This window comes from Anomaloglossus baeobatrachus, chromosome 4 (assembly GCF_048569485.1).
Source record: "Anomaloglossus baeobatrachus isolate aAnoBae1 chromosome 4, aAnoBae1.hap1, whole genome shotgun sequence".
Lineage (NCBI taxonomy): Eukaryota > Metazoa > Chordata > Amphibia > Anura > Aromobatidae > Anomaloglossus > Anomaloglossus baeobatrachus.
The window spans coordinates 447,265,331-447,282,560 of record NC_134356.1 but is presented as its reverse complement, the minus strand read 5'-3'; the positions used below and the strand labels follow the sequence as shown (position 1 = coordinate 447,282,560).

The 17,230-nt window shown below is 43.9% G+C and overlaps 1 protein-coding gene across 3 annotated transcripts in view; it reads right to left on the bottom strand.

Annotated features, from left to right (window-relative positions):
• Nucleotides 1-6,258: 6,258 nt before the first annotated feature.
• The window catches only part of HMG20A (high mobility group 20A), a 53,383-nt gene continuing 42,411 nt past the window's right edge, over nt 6,259-17,230 (bottom strand). The window contains exons 6-10 of one of the 3 annotated variants that reach the window (XM_075345572.1): nt 13,197-13,329; nt 12,897-12,928; nt 7,550-7,625; nt 7,171-7,386; nt 6,259-6,662 (exon numbers count right to left, since the gene is read on the bottom strand). In XM_075345572.1, coding sequence (XP_075201687.1) covers nt 6,526-6,662; nt 7,171-7,386; nt 7,550-7,625; nt 12,897-12,928; nt 13,197-13,329 — 594 coding nt within the window. In that variant the 3' untranslated portion in view covers nt 6,259-6,525. The remainder of the gene's footprint in view (nt 6,663-7,170; nt 7,387-7,549; nt 7,626-12,896; nt 12,929-13,196; nt 13,330-17,230) is intronic. The other 2 variants (XM_075345573.1, XM_075345574.1) reach the window with 2 other exon arrangements.

Below are 17,230 nucleotides of genomic sequence, written 5' to 3'. Positions count from 1 at the left end.
TGCCGCATGATGTTGTAATGAGTGATTCACTACTAACATTTAAGCAGAGCTTGGATGCCTTTCTTGAAAAATTTAATATTACCAGTTATGTATATTAGATTTTATGACAGGGTGTTGATCCAGGGAACTAGTCTGACTGCCGTATGTGGAGTCAGGAAGGAATTATTTTTCCCCATTGGAACTTGTTTGCCACATTGGTTATTTTTTGCCTTCCTCTGGATCAACATGTTAGGCTACGGGTTGAACTAGATGGACTAAGGGGCACTTTGCACACAACGACATCGCAAGCCGATGCTTGCGATGCCAAGCACGATAGTCCCAGGCCCCGTCGCAGCAGCGATATCTTGTGATAGCAGCCGTAGCGAACATTATCGCTACGGCAGCTTCACATGGACTCACCTGCCTTGCGACGTCGATCTGGCCGGCGACCCGCCTCCTTATTAAGGGGGCGGGTCGTGCGGCGTCATAGCGATGTCACACGGCAGGCGGCCAATAGAAGCGGAGGGGCGGAGATGAGCGGGACGTAAACATCCCGCCCACCTCTGTCATTCCCATTCCGCATAGCCGGCGTGAGCTGCAGGACGCAGGTAGATGTTCCTCGCTCCTGCGGCTTCACACACAGCGATGTGTGCTGCCGCAAGAATGAGGAACAACATCGTACCTGTCGCAGTCGCGTAATTTTGGAATTCCCAGACACTACACCGATGATACGATTACGACAATTTTGCGCTCGTTAATCGTATCATCTAGCATTTACACTACGATGTCGAGTGCGACGCCGGATGTGCGTCACTTTCGACATGACCCCTCTAACATCGCACCTGCGATGTCGTAGTGTGAAAAGTGCCCCTTAGAGTCTCCCTTCAACCTTAAAAACTATGATACTATGTGTAAAGGTAGTGGATAAAAAACTGTCCTGGCCATGTCATGGACACTCATATGTCTGGGTAGTTCCAGTTTCCATACTTGTCACGTACCTTGGGTGTTCATCACATGACAAAACAAAACCGAATATAAAGAGAAATACCCCATTCCTTTATAGGTTTTTTTTTTTTTTAGTATGTTACATACTTTCATTAAGCAGCACGTACAGGTTTTCAACTCTGAAGTCAACAGACCCTGAAAAATGAAGGTCTATCTTACATTAATTTGTAGGTCTGTATTTGTATGAACACCATGGGGAGGGTGGTGGGGTGTCCAATTTCTACCTCAGCATATCAGACTCTCCCCTACCTAAAAAGCTTCAAGAGGAACATGAAGACCCATCTCTTCCAACAAAGCTACAATAATCCTCAGTCCAGTAGACCACTGCGCAAGCAGCTCTGTCCTCATCTATTGTACCATCACCCATTCCCTATACACTATGAGACCTTGCGGGCAGGGTCCTCTCTCCTCCTGTACCAGTCTGTTTTGTACTGTTAATGATTGTTGTATGTATACCCTCTTTCACTTGTAAAGTACCATGGAATAAATGGCGCTATAATAATAAATAATAATAAATCAATCAGATGAAAATTAAATATAAAAAAGCTTAATGTAGAGGTCCACTTATTGACATGTCAATAATCGTGGACAAATGTTGTAAAAACACTTGCTTCACCACATAAATAATCAAAATGCTCGTTTAGTGGGCGAAATGTTCTTTTGTGCAGCACAAAGTATCATCGTTCTTGCTGTATCGTTCTGTGTAAACAGGACTCACACTGCCGAGAACCAAGGCAGTCTACATGCACTGAGTGATCTAGTACAGAACGCTCTGTGCCCATCATTGACGTTGTTCTGCCTTCAAAATGACCACCGATTGGTAAAAGTTCACAGATCGGCAATCATATTGTGCCGCTTGTCAGTTGACCTAAACGGACCTTTACTGTAAACGTCAATGTATAAGCAGTTATTCCGAGCCATCCCAAATGTTGTTTGTATTTAGCCAAGATATTATTTATGTATATTGAATGGATTTTGTGCTGTGTATATCTAACAATGGACATAAAACAAGACAAATAAATTAGCATAGATTTTTGTGTACTACTTTATATTTCAATATGCAGCATGAGAGTGAATTATAAAATGCTTTGGACTCTTAGGAGCATTTTTTTTTTTTTTATTGAAATAGAAGTAGTCAGCAGGATTTTACCCCAAAATTATTTGTGCATGTGGCTCTTTTAAAAACAACTTCAGCAATACACTTACATGACCAGTCTATTTAGCCATTACTGAGAAATCAACGTTTGAATTTATGATGAATGATGTTGTAGATTTGAAGCCTCTGTCACTCCAGCTCTATTGCCAATGCAGCGCTGCCTCCTGCTTGACTGACAACAGCGGTGTGATTTCAGGCAAAGGAGTCAGTCAAGCAGGTTGAGGCGGCGTTGAACGGAGAATAGAGCAAATAACCAACATAAGTGTGAACATACACAGGACAGCTTATTCTGAATTAGTTACTGGAAAGTACAGTACATAGAATCATAGAATTGTAGAGTTGGAAGAGGCCTGAAGGGCCATTGGGTCCAACTCCTGCTAAGTGCAGGTTTTCCTAAATCATCCCAGCTATGTTTTATTCAGCTTTCGCTTGAAGATTTCCATTGGAGAGATCTCTACCTCCCATGGCAGCCTGTTCCCCTCTCTAACTGCCCTCATTTTTCCTAATGTCTAATCTGTATCTCATTCCTTTTAGTTTCATCCCATTGCTTCTTGTACTGTACTTCCATGTGCTAATGAAAATATGGTAGTTCCCTCCGCACTGGGAAAGATATTGGGCTGGCCGTGTGAGCCTCTATCAAAGGCAAGGACACAACCTTTGACGTCCATGAACATCAAAACTCGTTAAAGACGACCAGATTTTTTAATAATAGTGGCTGCTGAGCAGAATAAAACATTTTATTTTATTACTTTGTCTTTCCTATGCAGAAATATTAGCAATCCAAGTATTTGGTGTGTAATCACTTAACTATGGTTGGGGCGTGTTCTTTCCTGTGAGCGCCTGTATACAATTAGTCAGCATCATAGAGAGAAGTACACAGCCCTAGCGGAAATGGATATTACCCACTTCAATTAAAAATACAACAACCCGTAACTCATTAGTTGCCTGTCACGATACTGTTGCACTCTGCTGTGGCAGAGCTGTATCAGTCATGCTGTCTGCATTCCCAGTGGGAGGAGCTTTTCCTTTTATGCCTCATTCCCAGGAGCTCACCACTATATGAGGACGTCCCCTCAATCATCCCGCTGCCAGTTATAGACCTGCTCTGCAGCGTGCTCGGCTGGTTCCTGTAAGTGCTCTAGATTCTGTCCATAACCTCCCCCGACCCTTCCTGACCTCCATTCTGTTGTGTCTTACCTTCCGTGCCCCTCTCCTGCTCTTTGTCCCGTCCCTGTGCCCCCCTCCTTCGGCTTTCTCTCAGTTACCAAAAGGAGAGAAGCCTGGCTCAACTGTGGTTGGTGCTCAGAAGTAAAACTAGTCCAAATTAAAATCAAAATACTTCGGCACTCATAAGAAAAAATGAAGCTTCAGGTCTGTCCAAAATTGTGATTTTATTTATGCAGAAAAGTAAAAGACAGCATCCAGACGTTTCGGAATTTTTTGCCTTTATCAATGCACACTGTCAAAAGATTTCCAAGAAAAATCAGCTGATGTAGTGGACGTTTTTGGGAGAAGATCAAAGCCTAATGAAAATGCTGACTAAAAATACTATAATTGATGCAAGGGGCATGGCCACCATCTTCCAAAAAGTTAGCATTAGCGAGGAATTGTTGCATGAAAGACATGTTGACCTTGGTTTCTTCTGTTCCTGGAGGAAGAGACTGCAGATTTGTGTGCTGTGAGGTGCATTACATCAGCTGATTTTTCTTGGAAATCTTGACAGTGTGCATTGCTAAAGACAAAAAAATGGCGAAACTTCTGGATGCCGTCTTTACTTTTCTGCATAAATAAAATCACAATTTTGGGACAGACTGACGTTTCATGCTCTCAGTTACCGACCTCTGGCTTAGCCAGGACCCTGACTCCGCCTCCTCCCTTCTACTGCGCTTCCTCGCTCGGCTCTGACCCAGCTAGTACGACTCCTCTTAACAACCATTCAATGGCCTAGGACGCCGTGTACTTGGGCTCCCTCTAGTGGTTATATTTGTTACAGACTGCTCTGGTTCTACAGTGTGGTGGATCTCATTGCACACGCTGTGTGCTGACTCTCCCTAGTGGTGACATCACATTGCCAAAGACTTTGATTGTTAATGTCTCCACAATTGAGAGGCGAAGTAAGAAAAATAAAAAATATGGTTTACAACGCTCTGCGGACACAGCTTGTGTCCAGTTCAACGTTAAAAATTTCGTAAAAGGTCCTCTTTAAAATGAAAGGGGAAACGAGAGAAGTAATTAAATCTGTGCTACAAACTATAAAAAGGTCATACTCAGGGCTGTGGAGTTGGAGTCAGGGAAACTGTGGAGTCGGAGGTTTGGCCTACCGACTCCACAGCCGTGGGTCATACTGATCTTCAGCACTCGTTACATTTTACAATGAATTTGATGGATTTGTAGGTTTTGAAATTTGATGTATGTACAGAAATAAGCAGTTATTACAAGTGGAAATGTATAATGCAAAAAATAGTACAAATACATCGCTCGTACCGTAGCACCAATCTAACATATTTCAGTGACCAATGCATTTATGGTGTTCAACCGTGAACCAATGTCAAGGTTGCGAGACGGCAAAATACGCAGAATATGACACATCTAGAGTGTCCCTGAAGGACATGAGTGTGCAATTCCATAGTGACTGAGGGCAGGTAATAAATACAGATTACCACAGTTATATCTTCCAGCTTAGGCCGGAGATCTTCGTACATAATGCATTAGTGAATAACTCAAATAGCAGCCAGAACAGAGCAGAATGTTATAAGGGCTTGTATGATTTCAGAATACAGTAACATCCAAACATCTGCATAATATGGAGATACAAGGGCAGTGATCATGAAATGTGTGTTATTCTGGAGAAAATGCAGCAGAGGGACTGGTTGATTCACAGAAAAACAACTTAATAGGCATTGGCATGGAGGTGAATTCATTAAGACGGATGCTGATAGGATTTGCAGCTTGAAGCTATTTTAGCATAGCAGCGTGTTTGACAGAGTTATCCGTATACAATACCTGTTTGTGCAGCTATGTGTGTCAGCTGTTGACAGCCCGCACTGTAATAGGGATCATAAAAAATTATATATTTCCAACAGTCACAAAATGACAATGTCTACTAAAGAATCTAAATATACACACATACTAACACATCCAGAAGAAATACCGCATATGTCGCTTAGTATTGTGGCAACCTATGGCAGAACTGGGTTGGCATTGCTATTAGCCACCTTTCATCCACACACATCATTGTTAATTAACAAAGTGATTAAAAGCTTAGTAAGTAATTGCCAGGGTGACACCGGCTCCTGGGTCTCCTTAAAATGGCTTCAAAGGAGTTCATTATATGGTAGGTCTAACCTTGTTAGGAAGGAATGAAGAGCGCTATTGATCTGGCACTGATTGGTTTTAACTAACTCTTAGGCTGGTAATTAAAGAAAGAATGCCCTGAAAATGGGATTTCTCCAGACCATAGTACAAAGCTCTTCTAAAAGTCGAGATATCATCCATGTGCACTCTCTTCACACTAGTGTTTCTAGTGGAGGAGAGGGAAAAAAATGATGACTAGGACAACTTGTTTGAGAGATGGGAGTTTAAAGGCTTCAGGCTTTCAAAGACACCAAGTACTTAGGAGATAACGTTCATTCTTCCGGCGTTTTACATTAGGAAGACGCTCGATATTGTATAACAGAAGTCATTGGGAAGACTAAAAACACCCATCTTTTGAGCGTTTTTTATCTTTAAAAACCAATAGCATTTATTTAGTTGATTAATAATAATAATAAAAAAAAAGGGCAAAAAACACTGCCCTAAAACCCTGAAAAAAATGTAAGAAAAAAAAGTTTCAGCCATAAAAGTAGAGAAAAGGAGAATTCATTAGGTAGCAGTGCTTAAAAAAAGTATTGTTTTGATCACCTGAAAAATAAAACCTAACGCTCTGTTTTTACCCTGTTACTGTCCGTAGATGCACTACATAAATGTATTAATATCTTGTAGCAGTGGGCATGAGATCCCACTGTCTGGGGTGACCGGTACTTGCACACACACAATATGTAGATGTAGCCAGATAATCTGCACCACAGACTACTAAACTCTGAAAATGGAAACCAAGGGGGAGTGAAACCACACACCGATAAATGAACAGGCATATTTTTATTCCATAAAAAAAAAAAAAATGTTTACTTAGAGCGGTATTAACACGGTGTACAACAAGCTACCAATCAGCATTATTCATTCACGTACTGAAAGTACAAGCAGAAACGTGAAGAGAGACAGAAAACAAAGAAGAAATATTCGTGTTCTTCATCTCTGCTGTGTTTTTCTAATGTCTTTGTACAACTGTGCCAAAATCCCTTCTTTCTGCGAGGTCAAACATTGCGTCACGAGTGCAAGTTTCCTCCTCAACCCTCCAGCTGACTTAACACTTCTCGCACTCCAGAGATTAACGCCTCGCTCTCCTTGGGATGCGTCAGCACAGCACTTTGCAGGCGGCTCATGTAAGAGTCAATAGTCTCCAGGGTTGGGGTCTCGTTAGTACCTGGGCACAAGAAAGGAGGGAGAATAAAATTGTGATCTGAGACACTTTGCTAATAAATCTTATCTTTTGTACTATATATTAACACTTTGCTAAACATTGGGTACAGAGGTTACCGATTTATCCATATGCTATTGATCTGTACATAATACAATCTAATTTAGTCCTTCTTTTACAGAAACATTTAGTCTAAATAAAGATTAATGGTTTCTCCTAAGATTTCAGAATGTACGAGTGATGTAATGCATCACCGCCAGAGAGCCGACCGACCCCGCCAGAGAGACGACCCGGCCCCGCCAGAGAGACGACCCCGGCCCCGCCAGAGAGACGACCCCGGCCCCGCCAGAGAGACGACCCCGGCCCCGCCAGAGAGACGACCCCGGCCCCGCCAGAGAGACGACCCCGGCCCCGCCAGAGAGACGACCCCGGCCCCGCCAGAGAGACGACCCCGGCCCCGCCAGAGAGACGACCCCGGCCCGACAGAGAGACGACACCACCTAAATAACTATACCTGGAATAGGGACCGTGCACAGGCAATGTGTAAGTGTCTGCCGGACGTTTTGTAAATGCTGCTGGAGTAGGGTATTTCTTCCCTGCTCTTGGTTGAGCTCAGCCTCTAGTCTTTGAACGGCTGATCGCATGCTTTCCACATGTTTCTGTAAAGCTGCATTTCGCTCCTCAAACTCCATATTTGATTTTCTGAGCTGTCTTAGTTCGGCTTCCCGTGCTAAACATAGAATGATGGATTACAATAGAGTAAGAACACAAATTACACAGGGTAGCCGGCTGTACCAAAACAGAATTACCAAGTCCTCTGTCAGCAAAATATTTATCAATCACCCCCGACTCCAACCCTGCCGGCTTGACGGCTCAGGAACCCTCCTCCCTACCTTTGCTGTGATTGAGAAATTCCTCTGTGAAGATTGGAATATCAAACAATGGTCTTTCCTTCAGAACCACTTCTTTCTGAAAGCACAGGAGAATAAAATGATGGAGAGCAGTGTATGCACAGAAGCGCCAAGAATGGAGTTGGTGCACAAAGCACCGCGAGAGAAAATGTGCTGCGACAGGTCGGATACGTGTAGAGAACAGTGGAGAGGGGAGGACTGCACATACTAATGAATGCAATATCTACAGTATATGAGGATAGGTAAAAAGGATTGGAAAGTAAGACATGGCAGAAGCTGAAAAATGAAATAGTGTGACAGGTATGCTGAATAGAGCAATTAGAAAAACCTCACAACTTAATATCTTGTCTGCGTAGAATTCAGAAAAAAATAATTAAAACTAAGGAATATTGACTTCACGGACATGGACGTTTAATGTTCTCCTTAAACACAATTTTACACATTATATATAAAACCAATCTCCATAAAGCCATGGATCACTTTGTAAATACATTGCATTACTTCTCTTCTACAGATCCATCACTACAGCCTGCATATTATAATGGAAAGCTGCACCGATAACTGGAAGCAGTGGATAATCTGATCGCCTGACACTACACTGGGTCCACAGGGTACTACACAACAGTGTGGAATACTAGGATATTGTGCCCTGCAAAATAGACGGACGCCAACGGGAAGGAGTTTGTCTCACTGAAGTGAATGGAAGTGTCAAGGACAATTTAGGCAGAGAATAGGCAGACAGGAATAGGCAACTGGCAGACAACTTTGCCGGTGGCTTTTCTGCTGTGAGAACCAAGGATCGAGTATGTTAAAATCCAACTTGTTGAATAATCTATACTTCCAATATCTGTGTTAGGGGAAAGGTTGGGACACCACCATATACTATTAGAAGGCCAATACATCCTGCAGAAATTGGCAGATTTGGACAACATTTACACAATGTGACTGGAAAACTTAAAAGGGAATCTGTCACCAGGTTTTTGCCACCTTATCTGGCAGCAGCATAATGTAGAGACAGACTCCGATCCCATTGGTGTGTCACTTACTGGGCTACTAAGTGTAGTTTTAATATTCTAACACTAGTTAAACAGTGATTTTATCATTAAAAGGACTACTTAGGGTGCTGCCAGGTAGTCCAGCATATTCAGGAGCTCTGTATACACACCTGCAAGATCTCCAGTAGAGAAAACATTGATTTTTTTCAAAATGACAGAAAACAGCTCAGTAAGTGACACATCGCTGGAATCATGGTCTATGTATCTACATTATGCTGCTCTCAGATGGGGAAGTAAAAACCTAGAGACAGATTCCCTTTAAGCTTTTTCTGCAAGTGAGGTAGGCATAAAGAGGTGACTCCTAAATATGTAAGTCATCAAAGCATTGTAGGACTAGTCTAGTGATGGTAACTTTTGGTTAATATACCCCATCAATGTACACCAACTAGTCAGCACTCCATCCCTCTTTTAGTGAAGAGTAGAGATGAGCAAACCTTTGGAAGTTCGGTTCACCAGGTACATTCGAACCTTTAAAAAGTTCGGTTTGTGACCCCCGGACTTGATTCGAACCTCAATGGAAGTCTGTAATTGGGCAGTTTGTGGCTCTACGCATATGCTGCCAGCGATAAGCAGACCACATCTGGGGAGGGGGTCCAAGTGTGTGTGCGTGTAATTACATTACACACACACACACACACACACACACACACACACACACACACACACACACACACACACACACACACACACACACACACACACACACACACACACACACCACATCTGATCACGCTGATATTACCCCAAATGTGAGCTGTTCAAGCACTGCAAGTGGCTCACACAGGGCTGAGCATAACTCATACCCAAGCTTAATGCTGCTTGCTTGAGTGGTTTGCACTTGTAACTCACTCAAGCTTCGCACCCAAAACTCTAAGGGGTACTTTGCATGTTGCGACATCGCTACTGAGATGTCGTTGGGGTCAAATCGAAAGTGGCGCACATCCGGCGCCGGTGACGACGTCGCAACGTGTAAAGCCTAGATGCACCGATAAACGATCGCAAAAGTGTAGTGTCGGTCATTTTCATAATTTCGCTGCAGCGACAGGTACAATGTTGTTCCTCGTTCCTGCGGCAGCACACATCGCTGTGTGTGAAGCCGCAGGAGCGAGGAACATCTCCAACCTGCGTCCCGCCTGCAATGAGGAAAGAAGGTGGTGGGCAGGATGTTTACGTCCCGCTCATCTCCGCTTCTATTGGCCACCTGCCGTGTGACGTCGCTGTGACGCCGCACGACCCGCCCCCTTAGGAAGGAGGCGGGTCGCCGGCCAGAGCGACGTCGCAGGGCAGGTAAGTGCGTGTGAAGCTGCCGTAGCGATAATGTTCGCTACGGCAGCTATAACAAGATATCTCATCTGCGACAGGGGCGGGGACTATCGCGCTCAGCATCGCTATTATCGGCTAGCAATGTCGCAGCGTGCAAAGTACCCCTAACTCCGAACATCGAACCTCAGGATCGCTCATCTCTAGTGAAGAGAATACACAGTTTAGTGAATAATATAATGAGGTGAGTGCAGGGATTATACCTACACTTACTAAGGCATGTGGAGCCTCAAAAATATCTTACAGGGAATCTGTGAGTGACCTTTTGCCACGTAATCTGAGAGCAGCATGATGTGAGAGCGGAGACCCTGATTCCATCTATGTGTCACTTACTGGACTGTTTTATTTAAATAAAATCAATGTTTTATCTCCAGAAGGTTATCACTACAGGACTAGGTATCTAGTAAATTGTTCTGTGTAACCCGAGAACTAATTAGCAGCTGTCTATGCACAGTGTATGCAATAAGTTGCCAATCAGTGGTGTGGAAGGGGTTATACAAAGCTTAGCATTCAGAGAACTGATAGAGAAAACAGTGATTGTATCAAAATGACAACATGCAGACCAGCAAGAGACATATTGCTGGGATTAGGATCTCAGCCCCTAAATTATGTTACTCTAACAATACATTGGAAAAACCTGGTGACTGGTCCTCTTTAATGAAGCTGGGCCACTAACACTTTCAATGTCCATGTGAATGGTCACCATGTAATTGTTATTTGCAATACAGCAGCAAAATGTCTGCCACTGCCTATCCAAAAGAAAATTAACTGTGGGAGTTAGTCATTATGTCCTAAGCCTTCTGTATCCCATTTTTCCTAAAAAGTTGTTTTTAGCAATAAAGCAAAAAAAAAAAACTGCAGTAGTGCTACATAAATGTGTGTTGTGGGTTTTTGGTATAACAATGTATATAAAAATCTCAACATGTTCCTTAACTGCTTAAAGGGGTGCTTCACCCATATTTTTTATTGTCTAGATCGATATTATATTGAGAAACAATGTTTCTCTCAAATACCTTATGTTGTCAATAGTGCCATGCATAGAAAATAGGTAGTTGCAGTCCTACAACCTCTACTATTGCTGGTGGTCATGTGTCTGGTCCTCTGATAACATTAATGCTGGAAGAAGTGGAATCCTGCAGGCTCTAACTGGATAGTTACTGCACAGGGCTGCTTTGCCCTGTAACTGGGACTTGAGAAAGAAAAGTTCACAGAGCATCCCCACCAATCTTCCATCCGATGCAGCTTAAAAGGGAACCTGTCACCTGATTTGGCGACTATAAGCTGCAGCCACCACCACTGAGCTTTTATATACAGCATTCCAGAATGCTGTATATAAGAGCAGAGGCCACAATGTATAAAAGAAAAAAACACTTTTATAATACTCACCTAGGGGGTGGTCCAGTCTGATGGGTGTCGCTGCTCTGTGGTCCGGCGCCTCCTCTCTGCGGCGATCTCCATCCTTCTCCTACCCAGCCCAGTATGGATGACGCATCTACATCATCCACACAGGCCGGCATTGTGGACCTGCGCAGGCGCACTTTGATCTGCCCTACTGAGGGCAGATCAAAGTACTGTAATACGCAGGCATGAGGAAAGGTTAAAGACTGCCCGCGCATGCGCACTACAATACTTTGATCTGCCCTGAATAGGGCAAAACAAAGTACGCCTGCGCAGGACCTTAATGCTGGCTAGAGTGAATGACGTAGACGAGTCAAACCCATGAGCCTCAGAAGAAAGGAGGTCAGAGATCGCCACAGAGGAGACGCCGGACCAAAGAGCAGTGACACCCATCGGACCGGACCGGCCCCTAGGTAAGTATTAGAAAAGTGTTTTTTTACGTTCTACACAACGGCCTGGGCTCTTATGTACAGCATTCTAAAATACTTTATAGAAGGGCTCACTGGTGGGGGCTGCAGCTCATAGTCGCCAAATCTGGTGACCGGTTCCCTTTAATAGGTCTTAAAGGCCCTGTCACACACAGAGATAAATCTTTGGCAGATCTGTGGTTGCAGTGAAATCATGGACATATTGTTCCATTTGTACACAGCCACAAACCTGGCACTGATTGTCCACAATTTCACTGCAACCACAGATCTGCCGCAGATTTATCTCTGTGTGTGACAGGGCCTTTACCCTAATTGCATGAAGAACTTGTCAATCAATCTCAGTGAAGCAGTGAATAGCAACTGAGCGGACTTTCTCCTGCCTGGACTCCTATACTCAAGCCAAAATTATATATCTTGTATTTCAGAGGAAAACATAGCTTCCTCCAATGAGGAAATTTGTGACTGTAGCTCAGGACTAACAACTGTGGACCTGTACAAGACAATTAATCTCTTGTATTTATCTTTTTATGTAAATTCATTTTATATGCAAGCTGTAAAATGGCCATGAAAGTTCTACACTATGTCAGGTATTCTGTGGACAGACTGCATTTGTATATTTTTGGATACGGTAATTATTGTAACATTGGAATACTAATTGCCGGCATTAATTTGCTCCTACTCTTTACCTTGATAGCGTTCATCTGACTTGGCATAGAGAAGCGTTCTGTTCATCCTGCTCTACTCGTCTACTCTGAATCCAGCTCTCCCAGTTGACCCATCAGTCTATTTTACCCATGTATATTACTAATATATTACAGTTTGATCCATTTTTTTAGATTTCCCCTCTCATCCTGCTCGTGTTCTTCTATAATGTGATCTATTTATTTCTCCCTTTGATTCAGCAGGCAGCTTCGGGTTAGGATTGCATACTTTCTTGTGCACCGTTCAATGGTCAGTGACGGCTTTCTGACTATAACCCCGTCTTTCCCTTTCTCTACCCATCCTTCATTAGAAATGAACCCAGTAAAGACGACTTTCTGCATGGCAGTTGTTCTCATTAAATCAGAAAATCACAGTTGTATAAGACACGTATAAAAAAAGGGGCTTATTATGGAGAAGAAGCCTCACCTCGGGGTCACTGGAGATTGTACGGGATCCTTCTAAAAATAGAGAGAGGAATCATGAAGGAAATTCTCTCTTTTGAGCCATACAACATATACTGCGCCTAAGCAAGAATACTAAAATTGACTGTCCATCTCATCAAATCAACGCCATATCAAACTAGACACACACTCCATATCACTCCAACGCAAAAAGTCTATCCCATCACCAGAGCCACCTGCCTATCTTCACCCCCTGCCTTCCAAACATACAAGCGCTTCCCCTGTGTTTGCGCTCAACCCAAACTTCTTTCTCACCACACCTCACCCTGCCTCTGCTGCCTCCCCTTCTGACGGCTCTGTGCCTTCCGGCTGTAAGATCGGTAGGCCTCTGTTTTCTGATACTGCTGCAGTTCCTCTGTATACCGTTCCTTGTCTCTTTCCGCTTCGTCCAGGTAACGCTAGAACAACACACATAGCTCAGGGCTGGTGGAGGCGGAGAGAGTTTACGGGGGACAGGGCAGGCAGAAAAAGTGTATAGAAAGATCCGCGAAATAGAGAACAAGGAGATAGACTGAAGACAGTATGCAGATGGGAAGATCAGATCAGGTGGTGTATAGGGGGATGTGAATTAACAGTTAACCAATTTAGGCATAAGGAAATAATAAATAAAATATAAGTAAAGAGCTCACCGTACAAGCTGGTTATATAAAGCAATGTATTACAATGGCAGAAAGTGCAAAGAAAATGAAAAAATAAATAATGGAATGCATATAAAGGCTGCAAGAGCATATCCCTGAGAACACTTACCACCTTCTTCATGGTCTCGATAAGGTGTAATTCACTCTTTGATTGTATTATAACATGCGAATGGAAGGATATCATCTATTTATAGACTTTGATTTTCGTCAGTCCTCTGTAGCACTGTGTCCCCTTCACAGATTTTCCCTGCACAGTGGCTCCACAGCCTCCAAATCTGCTGCCTGGCCCCGTTAGAGGATATGTGGTTACCTGTAGAACCCTGTACTGTAGGTAGTGACTGTGGACCCCACTGTGTGGAAAAACTTGAAAGGGGACCAATAATGAAGTGATGGTGTATCCTAGCCGTCCTAATAATTTATAAGAAAGAACCCTTTGAGAACACTGCACTGCAACCAGTAGGGCACCAAAAACAGCGTGTGTACACAGGACCGATTTACTGTAATTAAACAGGGTGATTCCCTAATTAGCATTGCTGGCCACATCAATTTAACATTGAGAAACTAGGCTTCTCTCAAATACAGTGGAACCTCGGTTTACAAGTAACTTGGAGTGCGAGCATTTTGCTATACTAGCAAAGCTTGCTGTAAATTTGTAACTCAGTTTACGAGCAAGCTTTGCTGTACGAGCAAATACTCACTGCACACACTTCCGGGTCCGTAATGTCACCGCGCTCTGACCCACTCATGCAGTCCACATAAAAACACACAAACATTGGGTAACCATCGCATCGATGGAGGAACTTCCACTGTCAAACGCTTCGCAAAGGCTGCGCGCTGGCCAATCAGAGGCAAGCGGCTCCTGCCTTTGACGTCAGCACTCTGGCAGCGGAAGCTCCAGCATCAGTCACGATGGTTACCCGATACACATCCTGTACCGACGAAATACAAGAACCAGGAGGCCAGATATGGAACGGAATGTAAGGTGAGCATAATATGTGTGTGCTTGTGTGTGTTTGTGCGTGTCTGGAATAGCACAATAGGGGAGCAGGATGGGACATTGAACAAGTTGTGGAACGAATTGTCTGAGCTTGCATTATTTCCTATGGGATATTTTGCTTTGCTAGACGAGTACCTTGGTACTTACAAGCACACTCCCAGAACGGATTGTTCTCGTAAACCGAGGCTCCACTGTACCGTGTATCGCCAATAGTGCCTCTGAGCAGCGCTATTGCGGTTCGCTCATCCCCATCACATGACCTCTGATGTACGGTGATGTCACGTCAACTTCAAGTTGACCAGACACCTCCGTGAGTGACTGGGCTATGGATGGTGTTTCACCGCACAGCACAGCCCAGAATCACAGCGCAGCATCTACCTGCTCTCTTTCACTGCAGAGCGTCGCAAGCAGGAATGATGCAGGGCTTTGATGAGCGGGCTTTGATGAGCGGGCTGTGATGAGCGGGCTGTGATGAACGGTGAAACTCCACCCAGAGACCAGTCACTCAGGGAGACTGGGGCCAGCCTCGGTGATGTCAGGCCAACTGGAATTTGACATGACTTCACCGGATCTCAGAGGTCCCGGAGCCCTGCAGGTCACTTCATGGGGAAGAGCATTGGGACTGCAATAGCTCCGCTCACAGGCACTATTGCTAACACGAGATAGTTGATAGAAGCCTTGTCTCTCAACATTATATTGATGTGGCTTGCAAAAATAAAGTGAACCACCCCTTTAATCCCAGAAATTGATGATAAGTTATAGTTGAAGTCTATGTAATTCTGTAGGCTATGTAGAATTTGTGGTCCTGACAAATGTATAAGAGGCATGCTCTTTTTTGTTGCATATTACTCCAGGAGGCTTCTTTCTAAGGGTATGTGCACACAACGAGATTTCCAAGAGAAAGACAGTTTTAGGCCCCCTTCACACGTCCGTGTCTCCGGTACGTGCTAGGTCCGTGCCCGTATGTACCGGAGACACGGGCACACGTATACCCATTAAAATCAATGGGTACATGTGCACGCACGTTTTCTGCCAGTGGCCCGTGCCTCCGTGTAGAGCAGACGTGTGCCGTGTGCTCCACACGGACCCATGTCAGTGTTTCTCTGGCAGCATGGTCCCGCACACGTACCACATGGAAGTAGTGTGGATGCGGGTGCACGTGACATGCGCCGGAGAAACACACGTGGAATTGTTAAAAATAAAAAAAACACATACTCACCTCCACGAGTCCTGCAGTCTCTGCCGTGGCTGTCACCTGCATCCGTCCCCCAGTGATTTTGAACAAGGAGTCTTCTTCACTGGGGGCTGGAAGCAGCGTCAGCGTTGCGTGGCCTGTGCCAGACGCTATAATTCAGCACCACAGACAGCGCTGGATGATGCAGGTAGGCGGGGCTTTCCGTTCTCCGTGTGTTATTACGTATAACACTCGGTGAACAGGAATGTGCCACAAACACAGCACACGAGGAGCAAACCACCCCTTTAACACGTACGTGAAAAAACTTTTTTTCACGGAAGTGTGAAGAGGGCCTTAGGAAACGTTTGTCTTTTTTTTTTGTCTTAAAGTTTTTTCTACGCCATTTTCTGAGCACTTGCTTTGTTGTTGACAATCAATGTTTTTGGGGGTTTTTTTTAGAGCATTTTTCCACAATTTTTTACTGTCGTTTTCCAGTTGTTTATTTTTTCCATTCAACAATGAAGAAATTGCTAGCAGTGTCTTAAGCAAATACTGTAAGAATGCTCAGAAAGATGTCCAGGCGTCTTTTTGAGCTTTCTTATTGACTTGTAATGTAAAGTATAGAACGTCTTCAGAGCAGAAGATGAAGAAAGGACAAGACACTTCTTTTAACCACTTGATGTCTTTTGAAATGTGAAGCGGTTAGACGGTCAAAAGACTGAACATATGAACAGCGAATTGTTTTTACATTGAAATGTTATTCTGACACATTTCTGAATGCCATTTCCGTTACAATCCAGCTTGGGAACCCCCCGCCCCCCCAAAAAAACGTATGCACATACCCCAAGGATGGTGAGTGAAAACACCAGTCTTTGAGCGTTTGCCTAAAGATGTTTTGTAGGAGAGAGGATATGCTTTTATGGCTGACCTACAGAGGACTAGAGCCATGGATCCAGGAACCGAAATCCCCTAGTATGAGCCGACAAAGAGGCGCAGATTCTTACACAGTAATGGCCAATTACAGCGGCTGATCCAGGCCTTTAGCCGAAAGCCAATCAGCTCCATAAAAGTAGATTGGCGGTCGTTGAACGGCCTTTTTGGACGAGCATACATGATTGTTCTATGCACACAGAACATCATGTTATCAGCAGCACATCAGCTGTTTACACAGGTCAATGTGCTGCTGATGATAATTTCTATCCCGGCATAAAAATCATGGCACTCAACAAACAAGTGGTGCGCTCATTTATCAGGTGACTACCAGCCTGTTTAGATGGGCCAAAAGTTCCATCTATTGGATTAAGCTTGTTCGCCGATAGTCAAGTATTGGCTTCTGTTAATAGGCCACTAAAACTAATCTATGCAAAGACTCCATGTTTTATTAACATATGAGTAAGGGTTTTGGGAACCTGTGGACATTAAAATGGTCTTTTCTGTAGTACTCTAGTACAGCAGATGTTTTACGGACCACTGTGGCCTTGGGTTCATTT